General features: G+C 49.4%; 1 protein-coding gene across 5 annotated transcripts in view; it reads left to right on the top strand.

Annotated features, from left to right (window-relative positions):
* The window catches only part of NFRKB (nuclear factor related to kappaB binding protein), a 37,599-nt gene extending 25,063 nt beyond the window's left edge, over window positions 1-12,536 (top strand). For 3 of the 5 annotated variants that reach the window (XM_026505401.4, XM_026505398.4, XM_048217181.2), the window contains 12 exons: window positions 137-197; window positions 611-785; window positions 1,663-1,769; window positions 2,186-2,309; window positions 2,498-2,577; window positions 2,693-2,913; window positions 3,037-3,307; window positions 3,884-4,096; window positions 6,738-7,505; window positions 10,313-10,419; window positions 11,216-11,351; window positions 11,467-12,536. In XM_026505401.4, the coding sequence (XP_026361186.1) occupies window positions 137-197; window positions 611-785; window positions 1,663-1,769; window positions 2,186-2,309; window positions 2,498-2,577; window positions 2,693-2,913; window positions 3,037-3,307; window positions 3,884-4,096; window positions 6,738-7,505; window positions 10,313-10,419; window positions 11,216-11,351; window positions 11,467-11,592 (2,389 nt within the window). In that variant the 3' untranslated portion in view covers window positions 11,593-12,536. The remainder of the gene's footprint in view (window positions 1-136; window positions 198-610; window positions 786-1,662; window positions 1,770-2,185; window positions 2,310-2,497; window positions 2,578-2,692; window positions 2,914-3,036; window positions 3,308-3,883; window positions 4,097-6,737; window positions 7,506-10,312; window positions 10,420-11,215; window positions 11,352-11,466) is intronic. The other 2 variants (XM_048217180.2, XM_044386528.3) reach the window with 1 other exon arrangement.
* Window positions 12,537-14,389: the final 1,853 nt, after the last annotated feature.

Below are 14,389 nucleotides of genomic sequence, written 5' to 3'. Positions count from 1 at the left end.
TGGTAAGATCTGGAAAGTGAACTTTTGACCTTTGCAGGAACAGAGTACTAATGAAGGGACATTTTTTTCATGGTGCAAAGGACTGGTTCTGGGTACTGGAGAAGGGGTGATGGATACAAAATTCTTTATGTTCCAGAAGAACTGACTATGTGGTGCGGCCCAGCACAGGGGAGGAGAAACGAGTTTTTCAGGAGCAGGTAAGGGATCACTAGCACCCAGTGAAAATTTCTTCATCTATGGAGCCATGCAGAGAAAGCTCTGAGCCTGACACTCCTTGAGTCCATGTTCTTAGAGGAAATTCACACCCTTAACCTTAGCTATTCTGTTGGTTGAGATTGTTTGCTGGGGGTGGAATTGGTGTGAGGAAAGGTATTGAGAAATGTTTTGGTGGGCTTTCCTTCCAGAGAGCAGAATACATCTATATTTATCTCTCTGTCCCTTTGCTAGTGATCTCTTTGGAGATCATCCTTTTCCCACTCTGTTTGGCTCAGTATTCCTAGTGCAGCACTGTTTCCTTGTTTTAGTCTCTTCAGGTCGACCCCTTATTGTATGAGAGTGTTAGAACCCCTCTAATTGTGACTTAGGAGCCTTGTCTCTTTTCTCTTGGTAGGAGCGTTACAGATATAGCCAACCCCATAAGGCGTTCACCTTTCGCATGCATGGGTTCGAGTCTGTAGTGGGGCCTGTGAAGGGTGTTTTTGACAAGGAGACCTCCCTCAACAAGGCTCGGGAGCACTCCCTGCTGCGCTCTGACCGGCCGGCCTATGTCACCATCCTGTCTCTTGGTATGTGTCATTTGTCTCTGGTCAGGGATCCCTTCTTTCTCTAATCAGATGTCTCTCCCACTGACTCCCCGGAAGGGCTTTGAGGGTCAGATGTGGTTTTAGGAGGCCTTGGAGTTTGGGACATGAAGGGGGATTTCTGTCCCCAGAGATTGATGCCAGGAATTGGTGTTTCTTCCCTGAAGTCTGGGCTCACATTTGTTTTCATGTAGGGATTTTTCACGGGCCAGCTAAATAGTGAGCTTAAGTGTGGGAATTTGCTTTCTCCAGACTGACTGTTTTAAAGATGAGGTTTTTAACCTTTTTTTGTGCCATGAAGCTCTTTGGTAGTCTGGTGAATCCTGCAAACTCCATCTCAGGATTTGGTCTTGAAATGCATTAAATGAAATGCATAGTTAGTAAAGAAACCATTCCTATTAAAATATTTATCAAAATGTTAAATTTATGATGTAGAAATACATATGTTTCTATCACGATCCTAGATGACAACCCCCGACAGCGGGTCTTACATCTCCTGTAATTTCCAAATAGTGATGCCTGGGAATGATACTGTGATGTGATATGAAAACAGCTGATTTCTAATCATGTCACTGCCAGGAGAAGATTTAGTACCTTTGCTCATAATTGAAGGAAATGCTAAATTTCAGCCAACTGTGGAAATTTTTTCCCCACCCAAGACCTCAGTCTTGGCTGAAAGTGTGAAGAGTATAGGACACTGCCCACTTATTACTTTCATAACAGATGATAAATACTGAGCGTGACTACGGCAGAGAGACCCCGCCTCCACAAGCTGCTCCCCACTAGAGCAGGTTAGAGGGACAGTCCGTCTCAGTGGCAGCCGTGCTTGACTCTTGAATTTTCCGTTTTCTGATGCCATCAGTTCGAGATGCTGCGGCCCGGCTGCCTAACGGGGAAGGTACCCGGGCAGAGATCTGTGAACTGCTCAAGGACTCCCAGTTTCTCGCCCCAGATGTCACCAGCACCCAGGTAGGTTGGAAAAGAGATCGTGTTTGTTTTGTTCCAGAATGGATTTAAGAAAACTTAAAGGAAGCATAAAATGTCGTATTTTTTTTTTTTAACTGAATGAAGAAGAGGAAAGGAGGAGATCCTAAGAAATGGGAACAGTGATGACCTAAGACCCTATAGTCAGTGGAGCACAGTTTTGACTCTGCACTTTCCTTCAGCTTCTGCAGCTTCTTAGTTCCCCAGCTCCTTCAGGGCACAGCTCAGACTCTCAGGAATCTTAGAGTGTGTCTTGTTTTGCCAAGTGATACAGTTAGCCATTGGCAGCATGGCCACCACGCCGAGATAGGATCTGCTTATCGGCTGTGACTTCTACCCCGCGATTTTTACCTGGTGTCTGAGGCTGACGCGTCCCTTTTCCCCTTTGCCGTGGTTCTCAGGTGAACACAGTAGTGAGCGGAGCACTGGATCGGCTGCATTATGAGAAAGACCCGTGTGTGAAATACGACATCGGGCGGAAGCTGTGGATCTACCTGCATCGAGACCGGAGTGAGGAGGAGTTCGGTGCGTGAGGCCCCGAGCGCTAGGGATGCTGCTGACTTCTTGCCGCAGTGCCGTTATGCTTTTCAGTGACGTTCGGGCAGGACCTGGCCCGCTGGTGAGGCCACCAGCCAGGGCTCGGCTCTTAATGCCCCGCCGTCCTTCCTGTGCCGAGGGGAAGCTCTGCTGAGGCTTACCACTCTTGTTCACAGAGCGGATTCACCAGGCACAAGCAGCCGCAGCTAAAGCCAGGAAGGCCCTTCAGCAAAAACCCAAGCCGCCGTCCAAGGTGGTAAGTGACTTCTGAGAGCAGCTGCCTTGGTGGCGTCGCGGTTGGTGGCCACAGTGTCCTGCCATTCCGTGGTGACTTTTGTTAAACTGCCCCCGGATTTCTCTTCTGCTTGTAGAAATCCGGTAGCAAGGAGAGTTCACTGAAGGTCCTCAGCAGTGGCCCCTCGGAGCAGAGCCAGATGAGCCTCAGTGACTCCAGCATGCCTCCCACCCCGGTCACACCTGTCACCCCCACCACTCCAGCTTTGCCTGCCACTCCGATCTCCCCTCCCCCTGTGTCATCAGTGAACAAAAGTGGCCCTACTACTGTCCCAGAACCAGCGAAATCTAGCTCAGGGTAAGCTCCTCCGTTTTTTTCTCCAGCTTTCTCCCTCTAAAGGCCTTTTGGATGTGTGGCTTAAATTGTTCGGCTTTTGTCGTGTTCCCCCCCTCCCGCCCCCATTTCCCCATTTCCTTGTAGTGTTCTTCTGGTGTCTTCGCCAACGATGCCACAGCTAGGAACGATGCTTTCCCCGGCTTCCAGCCAGACTCCACCAAATTCTCAGGCCACCGCCCGTGTCGTGAGCCACTCTGGCTCAGCTGGACTGCCCCAGGTGCGGGTGGTGGCCCAGCCTGGCCTTCCCACTGTGCCTCAGCAGTCCACGGGGCCGACACAGACACTGCCCCAGATGCCGGCGGGACCACAGATTCGTGCTCCAGCCACTGCTCCGCAGACCAAAGTCGTGCCCCAGGTAAACAGGAACAGCGAGCCTGGACCCCGATGTGGTCTGATGAGTCCAGCGGGCAGGCTGGGAGGGACTGAGGAGCCTGACACAGCAGCTCGTTTAAGGTTCACAGCTGAGTAGGTGTGACTAATAAGTTGTATTTTACATGTTGGGAATCAGAACTTCTGAGAAGTTTAGTTATTTACCCAGGATTGTAATGTCAGGACCCTCGTGGAGGTGGGACGTGATTCTAAATCCTTCCATGGTGCCTCTCATCTTAGCCAGGCCACTAACTAGTTGGATGATTTTAGAGAAGAGTCTTACCTCCTGCCTCAGTTTCCTTTACTGTAAAAGGGGTATAAAATTTGTTCTTATTGTGTAGAAATAAAATGGAACGTTCAGTGTGAAAGCTTTCTGAAAATTAAGATGTTCCACACAGAAGAACTTTACCGTGTCCACTTAGGAGCATAGGGAGCCTTAAGCACTGGCAGAGTACAAGTACTCTTAGAGGGACACTTCTGGGTGGTGGCATGCTGGAGACGTCTTGGTGTGCTGGGCTGATCTCGGTGTCTAATCAAGCTCTCGGCCTCACACTTGAACTAGACAGTAATGGCCACCGTTCCAGTCAAAGCCCAGACCACGGCGGCCACTGTGCAGCGTCCAGGGCCCGGGCAGACGGGGCTGACGATGACAAGTCTCCCTGCCACAGCCAGCCCCGCGAGCAAGCCAGCCACGAGTTCTCCCGGGAGCTCTGCTCCGAGCGCTTCCACGGCTGCTGTCATTCAGAATGTCACAGGACAGAACATCATCAAGCAGGTTGGTGGAAATCTCTGGGTGATTCAATGCCTTTGTCCTAAAGCAAAGGACAGTCGGAGATCTGAATGGTTTGTAATCTTTGATCCTTAGTTCACAGGTTTTCAAGGGTAAGTTCCCACCAATGGTGGTACAGGCTTCATAGGTGCCAAAGATCTCTTCTGTTTCTTTTCCAAGTAGTTTAGTGTTCAGTAGTTTCTGGATTTGGAATAGGTGTTTCATGAATTTATTTAATGAAAATCTTGCGGTATAACATTACATACTTTGTTGGCGTTTTTGCTTACCTCTGCTAACAGTAGGATACATTTGTACTTTCCTGGTTGTGAACATGCAAGGATGATAATTGAATTTTGAAGAATTGGTAAACTGGGGCGCCTGGCTGGCTCAGTCAGTGGAGCGTGTGACTCTTGATCTAAGGGTTGTGAGTTCGAGTCCCATGCTGGGTGCAGAGATCATGTAAAAATAAAATCTTAAAAAAAAAAAATCACAACCCAAAGAATTGTTAGGCACAGTAGCAGTGATAGATGTGCTTTTCATGTGCCTGCACTGTGCTTTTATGGGTACTGTGTAATTTAATCCTCCTAACGCCATGGGGTGGGAGCTTTTGTTATCTGTATTTTATACATGAAGAAAGGGGATCATCTAATGGTAAAATAATGTCATTGTTTTCATTGAACAAATATTTATCGAGTGCTTTTTTTGTGCCAGGCACCGTCCAGAGTATTGGGGATGTAGTGGTGTTTTCTGCAGACCGAATCCTTGCGTTTGTGGAGCTGGTCTTCTCATCGAGCGGGGGGCAGACAGCTGCTTCAGGGCCGGGTGTAGGAAGAGCTGAGGAGCGCAGTACACGGGGGCGGGTAGAGGGCGCTAGAGTGCCGTCTTAGCGAAGGCGGTCTGTGCGGGCCGGAGGGGCTGGCATTCGGAGGAGGGATGAAGTGAGGCTAGACAGTGCGCCATATTTTGACTCTGTGGCAACGAAGCATTCTCGGCGTAGGCGTAGCGAGTGAAAGTGCAGTGAGTCCGTTGTTTGCACGTCATATGCTCGAGGAACGACAGGAGAGCCATTGTGTGTGAGCTTAGTGAGCAAGTGTACAAGTGTTGGAAGGCGGGGTTGCTTGAGAGGTTAGCTGTGGTTAAATCACATCAGACTTCGATTTTAATTTTAATGTGCTGGGGAGCCATTGAAAGTCCTGGGCCAGAAAGACTTGATGTGGTTTACATTTAAAGGGCTCCCTGGCTGTTGCGTAGGACGGGCTTCAGGGAAACCGGTGGGAGGTAGTCGCGGCCGTCTAGGGGAGGTGGTGCTGGCTCGTGTGCATCGCTCTGGAGGTGCGGAGAGGGGCTGGGATTCTGGATCTAGGGCCGACGGTAGAGCTCACGTGATTCTCCGGTGGGCGGAGTGTGGGGTCTGTTGAAAGAAGGAGGTTGAGTGTGTCCCACAGCTTTGGGCTTGAGTGATTAGGTAGGTTATGATCATTTCCTGAGCCAGAAAGCACTGAGGTGCAGATGCTGGAATTCAGACATCGAGAACAATGTGTTTATGAAGTCAGCACCCGTATCAGGAGTATGAAAGTGTGAGTGACGTGAGGCTGAAAATTGATCACTCGTTGGTTATGGGGAATGAGTGCACTTGACTGGCCACCAGAGGATTGGTGGCTGTTTGGGAATGGGTTCAAAAGAGAATGTAAGGCAAGGAAGTAGAGACAGGGAATGTAGGCAGTTTTTCAGCAATTCTGTTTTTGAAGAGCGCAGAGGACCGGGGCTGGAGGGGGATGTGGAGTAAATGAGGATCTGCTGCTTTGTAGGTTGAGAAATGTTAAAGCGTGTTTGCACTCTGATGGGAGTCATCCAGTAGAGGGGGCAGGTGCAGCGGAGAGACGGTCCCTGAGGCTAGAAGAGTTCTAGGTGTTGCACCTGGGACATTGGCCTTAGATAGGAGTTGGTGTATGAATCCAGGAAGTCTGGGGCAAAGCCCACGCTCTGGACCACCAGTGCCATTCTGCTGCTCTCGAAATTGAAGGTCATCATAACTGTAAATAAAAGACATTTTTTGAAACAGTTGGGAAAATGGAAATATGTATTATTAGATACTATTTGTAGATGATTATTAGGTACTAGTAGTTGGGGTTTTGTGTGTATGTGGGTGTGTGGCCTAACACGTGGTCTATCTTGGAAAATATTCTGTGTGCACTGAAAAAGATGTGTATTCTGCTGTTTTGGGATGGGATGTTCCAAATATATCTGTTAAGCCTATCTGGTCTAATGTGTGTAGGTGATTTTTTTTTTTTTTTTTACTTGAAAAAGTGGTTTTCTAGGTTAGAAATATGTCAGAAGTATTGATAAGCAAAATGATACATAGTCGTTTACTTTAAAGTATTCCAATTCCTCTGTCCACCCCCCCCCCCCAAAAAAGAAAAGCGAGGAAGGACAGATAAAACAAGATTGGCAAAGTGATCACTTTGAAGCTGGGTACGTGGATTTATTATACACTGTTCTGTACTTTTGTAAATGTTCACCAGTTCTCAAAACAAAAAGTTAGAAAAATGTCTGAAATACACATCCCCAGGAAATGGAGGTTTGTCTCATTACACAGGCAGCTTAGCACTGTGGATCCCGTTGTCAGTGCTGTTTCTTCCCCATCCAGGTGGCCATCACTGGGCAGCTCGGTGTGAAGCCCCAGACGGGCAACAGCATTCCGCTCACAGCCACTAACTTCCGTATCCAGGGTAAGGATGTCTTGCGTCTGCCGCCCTCTTCGATCACCACAGATGCCAAAGGCCAGACGGTTCTGCGAATCACTCCGGACATGATGGCCACATTGGCCAAGTCTCAGGTCACCACAGTCAAATTGACCCAGGACCTCTTTGGGACAGGAAGCGGCACTGCAGGCAAAGGCATTTCTGCTACCTTACACGTCACTTCCAATCCGGTCCATGCCACAGAGAGCCCTGCCAAGGCCAGTTCAGCCAGTGCTCCTTCATCCACTCCGACAGGTACCACCGTGGTTAAAGTGACTCCTGACCTCAAGCCAACAGAAGCCTCAAGTTCAGCTTTCCGCTTGATGCCAGCACTCGGTGTGAGTGTGGCAGACCAGAAGGGGAAAAACACAGTGGCTTCTTCAGAAGCAAAACCAGCTGCCACGATCCGCATCGTGCAGGGCCTGGGAGTGATGCCCCCCAAAGCAGGCCAGACCATCACAGTGGCGACCCATGCCAAGCAAGGGTCCTCAGTGGCCAGTGGGTCTGGAACTGTCCATACTTCAGCAGTGTCCTTGCCCAGTATGAATGCTGCCGTGTCCAAGACTGTGGCTGTGGCTTCCGGCGCCGCAAGCACCCCCATCAGCATCGGGACGGGAGCCTCTGCCGTGCGGCAGGTCCCTGTCAGTACCACGGTGGTTTCCACGTCCCAGGCTGTGAGTAACATGGGGGAGAATAGCCCTTCTTAGGGAGCTTGGCTTTTTAGGAGCGGAAAGTATACCCAGTCTGTATCGCCTCATTTGACCCAAACAGGCTTATTTCCTAATAGGCTTTTTTTGTTAAATTTCAAAACAAATTTATGAAGTAGTGTATGTTTACGTTCTTATAAAGGATTAAAACAGTACAGAAGTACATAAGAGTAAAAGACAAAATTTCTTTCACCATCCTCTACTTCTCCCTTCATGAGGGCTAATAACTGCTGGTATTTTGGCATTCATCCTTCTGGTCCTTTTCCTGAGCATGATCATACAGTCGTACACATGGTTTAAAAAGAAATCCCTGTGAGAGACCTTAAATCCATATACTGTGCTGTGATTTGCCTCATTTATTTAAAACTATGTCTTCGGCATTGTTCTAGATCCTATGTGGATATTGACTGATACGTGGTAATCTGTAGAAGGGATGTGCTTGAACCGTTGTTCTGTTAAAGAGAATGAACGTGTATAGTACTTCTGGAGCGGAGGATGCTAGAAAGGGGTAGGGATGCGTACTGAAAGCTTTGTCAACTCCAGTCGTGCAACCAAAAAGATCACACCACTTACACCCCCCTCAGCAGCTCTCCTCTCTCCCCCGTGCCCTAACCAATGCTGGGTGTCCCGGGATTTGTGTGTGTGTTTTAACTTGATCTTACTGGTGAAGGGAGTTCTTTTTCTGTTTCATTTTCCTGATCTTTAGAGGAGTTGGGCATCCATTTCGCCATGTGTTGTCTAGTGGCGAATAAATCTTTGCGAGTTTTCTTCTGGGGTATTTGGCTTTTTCACCTTGTTTGAGGTGGCTCTTTATATCTTCTGGATGTTAATTCTTGGTATGTGTAGAAAATCCTTCCTTCCAGTCTGTCATTTTTTAACCTTGCATATGGAGCCTTTGCTCTGCAGGTATTTTATCGGATTAGATCTATCAACATTTTCTTTTATGGTTCCTGGGTTTTGCGTCTTGTGCTTTTCTTACTCCAGGATTATAAAGATATTAGCCTTCATTTTCATAAGGTATTTTTAGGGTTTTAGAAAAAGTATAGTCAATCCATTTGAAATATCTTTTGTGAATGGCATGTTGTAGAGATGTCATTTTACATTTCTTACTTTATTCCAGCATCGTCGTCTAGTTTATTCCTTACCCACTAACTTGAAATACTACACTTATCTTAAAGCAAATTCCCATATCAACATAGGTGTGTTTCGGGGTGTACATGTGTTTTTACTCTTTAGCCTGTGGGTAAGGAGCACTGTTGTGTAGCGTGGGGTGTGTATGCACAGTATAAAACACAGTTTTACTTTTCTAAGCAAGCTATGTAGTAAAACCTCATTGATTTGGATAAAAGCCAGAGTGGTGGAGGAAGGAGGGAGGACATTAGTTAAACCAACCAGCCAACAAACCCTGAAACATAGTCTGGCTTAAAAGGAAATATTTATTGAGGTTCTCGTATCATAAAAGTTAAATTAAGGAAGCAAGGGAACAGCGCATACTTGATTCACTTTGGTCTCTCTCGAGTCCTTCTCCTAACACAGAAAGGTAGTAAGCCCATGGCATCTCCCCTGCCACAGTCTAGACAAGTACAACCCGGGAGCCTGTGAGGGGCACGAAGCATGGAGCAGTGATTGTTTTCCTGGTCTCCTCAGCTAGTTAGGCTAGTTCACAAAGGGACAATTCCAGCTGGTGTTCTGGTGGTCTGAAATGTTGGAAGCAACCGAGGCATTCTTAAGAAAACGAACCCTAAGTAAATCCACCTGGAGGCACCATCTCAAGGTATTCTGTGGCCCTTTGGCATCTTTGAGTGCTTTCTGATGGGCTACAAATTGTGAGTCAACTGGAGATTGGTGTGGGGACCTATGACACACACAGTTTCACACCTGAGTGCCTGGCTTCTTGAGAAATAGCTTGCCCTTGGGAAGTGTCCATGCCGTTTCTGAGTATCCTAGCAACCACCCCTCTTGAATCATTTTTTAAAATCAGATTGACAAGATTTTACTGTGTATAAATTTTATTACCAAACAAGGGTTAAAAAGCAGGCAGCCTGAACACAGGTGATGCAGTGAGCTAGTCTTCGCCATCCTGAAATCCCAAAGACTCTAGGCCTGTTGAGCTTCTGTTGTGTTCCTTTTGGGCCTTACTGGCTTTGGGGTTGGACTTTTCACTTGGTTGAGTTTATTATTAATGTCCCTTAACCTCTCTTATCTCTCTGGGAGAGACGGAAAGCACCTGGAAAATGTGACCTGTTCCTAATCTAGCGTGCCTGGCTGTCTGCGCCCCGCCAGGGAGCCTGCGTTCCAGGGAAGCAGGATCGTGCCCTTGATTAACTCCTGAGTGCCTCTGTCCTTCGTCACACTTCCTTCACATAGTTGTTGTGTGCCAAGTATCGGGAGGTACACAGATGATGAAGTCCCTACCCTCTAAGGAGCTCAGACTCTTACCCTGCTTAAGTGAGCACGGCGCTTTCCCTTGCAGCTCAGTACGTGTGTTTATCCTGATGGTAGCGGTTATATATTCTGTTGCTGCTTTTGGGAGCGTGAGGAGGATGGTTAACAGGTCAGATGAGACCCAGATATAGTATGTGAGCGCTTCCTACAGCCTGTCGGCAGTTTTAGGAGGGCAGCCTGGGCCCACCCCCCAGAAATATTGCGCTGCTGCCGGGTATAGGAAACGAGGGCATCTGAGTGCTTGCTCCTCGGTTGGGTGGCCCAATAGGTGACACTTGGTGGTTCTCCTTCCCTCCTCTCCCGTAAGCCTGATTTCTTTTTCTCTTTAGGGGAAGCTGCCTACGCGGATCACAGTTCCACTGTCTGTTATTAGCCAGCCGATGAAGGGTAAAAGCGTGGTCACAGCCCCCATCATCAAAGGCAACCTTGGAGCCAAGTAAGTGCCGGAGTGACGGGCAGGCAGGGCTTCCAGGTGGCTCCTTGCCACCCAGTGGAAAGGCACCTAGTTTTTCTGGGGGTCTTCTTGGATATTTCTCCTTTGTTGTGCTCATCAACAATATTTATTGAGCACCTAGTATTGTTTTTAGGTGCTGGGGACACAGAGTGATGATTAAAAGACAAAAATCCATGCTGTCTTCAAGCTTACATTGTAGGATGAAGAGAGAAATAATAGAGTAAAATACCATGTAGGGTGGTGACACGTACTATGGAGAAAAAAGGAAGGAGACGGGGAAGTGCTGGGACGGGGTGGCCTGGTGATGTGGCTCAGATGGCAATTTCCAGTGGGGGTGTTAGGGAAGGCCTCAGTTTGACCTTGAGCCCTGTGCTGGGATAGTTAAGCTCCCAGGGCTTACTTGGGAGCCAGGCTTTGTGTGGTCCTGACCTAAACAGGGATAAGGGGCATGATGAAATCAGTCAGATGATCTCAAGGCAGCTGTTTTGGGGAAGAGTTTCTTGTCTGGAACGCATACTTCCCTGGAGTCCTGTCCGTTATTTCTGCCGATCAGGGTATGGTGTCAGAGCCTTTGTATCCACAGGGCCTTGGGGCTTTATGGGAAGCCTAGAAGCTGGGAGAAAGGTGGTCTCACCAGCTGGTTTCCATTTCAGTCCAGAACGCAGGAATTTTTGCTGGGCTCCCGACCTCCTTGTTTTCCTTAAGCACACGGCCTGCTTCTGGGCCAGAGAGAACACCCCGCCTGTCATGACGCCTCACTCCTGCTTTCCCTCCACAGCCTCAGCGGGTTGGGCCGCAATATCATCCTCACCACCATGCCGGCGGGCACTAAGCTCATTGCCGGCAATAAGCCTGTGAGCTTCCTCACTGCCCAGCAGCTGCAGCAGCTTCAGCAGCAAGGCCAGGCCACGCAGGTGAGGGCCCGGGCGCACGGTCGGCCGGACCAGGCTTCTCTCTCCTTTGCTGTTTCTTCTCAGCTGAGGAGCTCGTTTGCGACCTTCTGACCAGACCGCCTCTCTTTGCACACAGGTGCGCATCCAGACCGTCCCCGCATCCCATCTTCAACAGGGAACAGCTTCCGGGTCCTCCAAAGCAGTCTCCACTGTCGTCGTGACCACAGCTCCATCTCCCAAACAGGCGCCTGAACAGCAGTGATTCAGGGCGAGAGACGGCGTCTGTGCAAGCGCGCACCGGGCTGCCCTCCTGGCCGAGCCGAGGGGAGCAGAGAGGTGGCGTCGTTCTTCTCAGCTTGTCTGTTGAGGGAAGGCTGGCAGTGGGACGATGGCGTCCGTGGCCTGGAATCCGCCGCCACACTCCACGGGGGAGCACACCGAGAAAAGTCCGCTCCAGGCTTCCAAGGGCTTCCCGCTCCGGTCCGGGAGAACACCTCTGCTAGGGTTGGGTGAGGGCATCGTCGTGCCACACGAGCCCCAGTGCTCCTCCCGAGAGCCGGAGCCTGGGGGGACGGCTCACAGCCGCAGAGTGTGCAGACTGGCAGGAAGCCTCATTCTCTCTGCGGGTTGGGTTTTTTAGCTTCTGCTTTTCTCTGTGGCTAGGGGTCTAGATAGGAGTTTTGTGTCCAGAAATTTTTATGTAACTTATTTTTTTAAAGAACCCGTTGTACGTCTTTATTCACTAGAAACCTAGGCTTTCGCCCTCTCCCCTCCGCCCCCCAAACTGATTGCTTATTCTTTTGACCAGAATGAGAGACTTGCAGGATTCTTAGTTGGTGGCTGACTTGATCACTACGTGGTAATGGGGAGGCTGGAAGGTGGGCAGGAACCCTAGGGAGCGAGAGAGTGCGGGTTCCCCAAAACGGGGTGAGTTTGGCACCGCCTCATAAAGATGAGGTATCAGGATCTTGATTGTGGTCCATAGCTTCACCTGCGGACTTTGTCCTCCTCGTCAGGCCGGTTCACGCCAAAGTGCGGAGCCAGTGGGCAGAGTAGGCAGGCGCCAGCAGAGATGCTGTTTCTGCTGCTCAGACGTGACTGCGGTTCGGAGGTTACCCGTTCTGCTCTGCTCCAGGGCAAGAGGCTGCAAACCACAGCCCTGGGGCTGGCCACCTGTTTCTGTAAATAAAGTCTTAGTGGAACACAGCCCCTGGCCATTTGTCTGTGTGTTACCCATGGCTGCTTTCAATTAGAAGGCAGACCTGAGTCATTGCCGTAGAGTCCATATGGTCCTCAGGCCTAAAATATTTATGTCCTTAGGCCCTTTAGGTAAAACTTTGCTGACTTCTGCTCCAGAGTAGAGACGGCAAAAAGAGAGGGGGTGTGCGCACCAGGCAGCTCGGTCCCGGGAGAGGTCAGTCGGGAGTTACCAGTCCTTTTCATCCTGGCTGTGTCCCCTTTCTCAGCCTCCACCAAGCTCCAGGCAGAGCTCTGAACGGTATTGGAAATGTCCATCCGAAGTAATTCAAGCCCTGGCTGTTAACACCATAGGCCTCTTTTGTACGGGAGCAGCTTGGATGGCGAAGCTTTCCTGTAGGGTCAGCTTCCTGTCGCTCTTGAGAGTGTCCAGATTATTAAAAGTGTGTCTTTAATCTGTGGAAATTCAGTGATCTTTTCTGCGGTCTGGTGAGGAAGTGGAGGGGCAGAAAATTTCAGCGGCCTGGTTTAGGAGTTGCTAGGTGGCTGCTGTGTGATGACACAGGCTGCAGAGGAGCAGAGAAGGTCAGAGTGGCTCGTGGCTTTCTAGACATCTCATTGCATTTGATTCTTGAAGCAGTTCTGTAAAATAGACATCCTTATCCGTCTTCTGACTTCTCATCCCTGTGACACATTGCGAGTCTGAGTTGAGGTTAAAGAGAAGCAAGATGTAAATCCAGTCTTCTGATTCTAGGTCAAGTGTCCTCTCTGCTGCCTTTCTAGGGGAGGTGCCGAGAGGTGGGGACAGTTGGAGTGAGGATGGTAAGCCCCAGTTAGAGCTGAGGTGAACTCGCTGAGGGGTGACTGAGCTTTTGCTGGTAGTGGGGGGCTGGCACAGAAGTCCGACTGGGAAAGGGGAGAGGTAGGGACTGCCATGAAGGAGAAAAATGGCCTTTTAGCTGAGTGGAGGAGAGGGCATCTGTCTTTTCCAATACTTTGATATTTGCACGTCATTGCTTCCTAGAGTCACATTTCACATGAAGAGTCCATGTGACAGTTTCTAAATGAGAAAATGGTAGACATTTGAGGGATCCTGTCTGAGGTACTTATTGCTGGTTAAAACAAACCCTTCCTGAAGTTACTTAAGAAGTGATTGCATGAACGTAGTTCTGACATTCAGCCTCGCTCTTATGTACTGAAGTCACCTGTGTCTGTCTCCTTTGTGCCTGGGGACACTGACTTGCACGCAGAGAACAGGGATGTTTCAGGATGCTCGTGTAGGACTGACTCCCTGGTGAGTGCGACTTGGTACGGCCCAGCCTGTCAGTGGAGTGCTGAGGAATGGCAGCCCCTCCTAGAGTTGTTCAGGGTTGTCGGCAGCACTTGCATCAAACAAGTGCTTGGATACAGACCTTGGGGGTCTCGTAGAGATGTGGGAGCTATGGCGGATGTTTTGGGGGAACACATCCAGAAAAACCTGTGGGAGCCATTGAGCCTCTGCACCTAAGGTTCAGAGGTTGGTAACATTCAGACTGTGTGCCTGAGACTGGATTTGGTGAACAGCTCTGTGACAGGTTTGTACTTTTAATACCACATCTAAGAAGGTTTTTCTGCAGGGTTGATCAGTTCCATGAAGGTATCCCAAACTACACTGTGAAAGGGGCATCACAATAAGCTTCGGTGTTTCCCATCTGCTCTTCACACCTCAGCCCCTCACCCTGGAGAAAATACTACTTTTCCTTACAGTGTGCCGCACTGCCCCCGCCCTTTCCGTCCGCAGTGGAGATCTTTCCCATGGAAGTAACACTGCGGATGGGTTCCTTACCCCCACCTCCTGTCTCCAGGAAAGAACGTGTTTCTGT

The sequence above is a fragment of the Ursus arctos genome, unplaced genomic scaffold (assembly GCF_023065955.2).
Source record: "Ursus arctos isolate Adak ecotype North America unplaced genomic scaffold, UrsArc2.0 scaffold_22, whole genome shotgun sequence".
In the NCBI taxonomy this organism is placed as follows: domain Eukaryota; kingdom Metazoa; phylum Chordata; class Mammalia; order Carnivora; family Ursidae; genus Ursus; species Ursus arctos.
The sequence above is the reverse complement of the archived record's forward strand: the minus strand, read 5'-3'. Positions and strand labels throughout refer to the sequence as shown.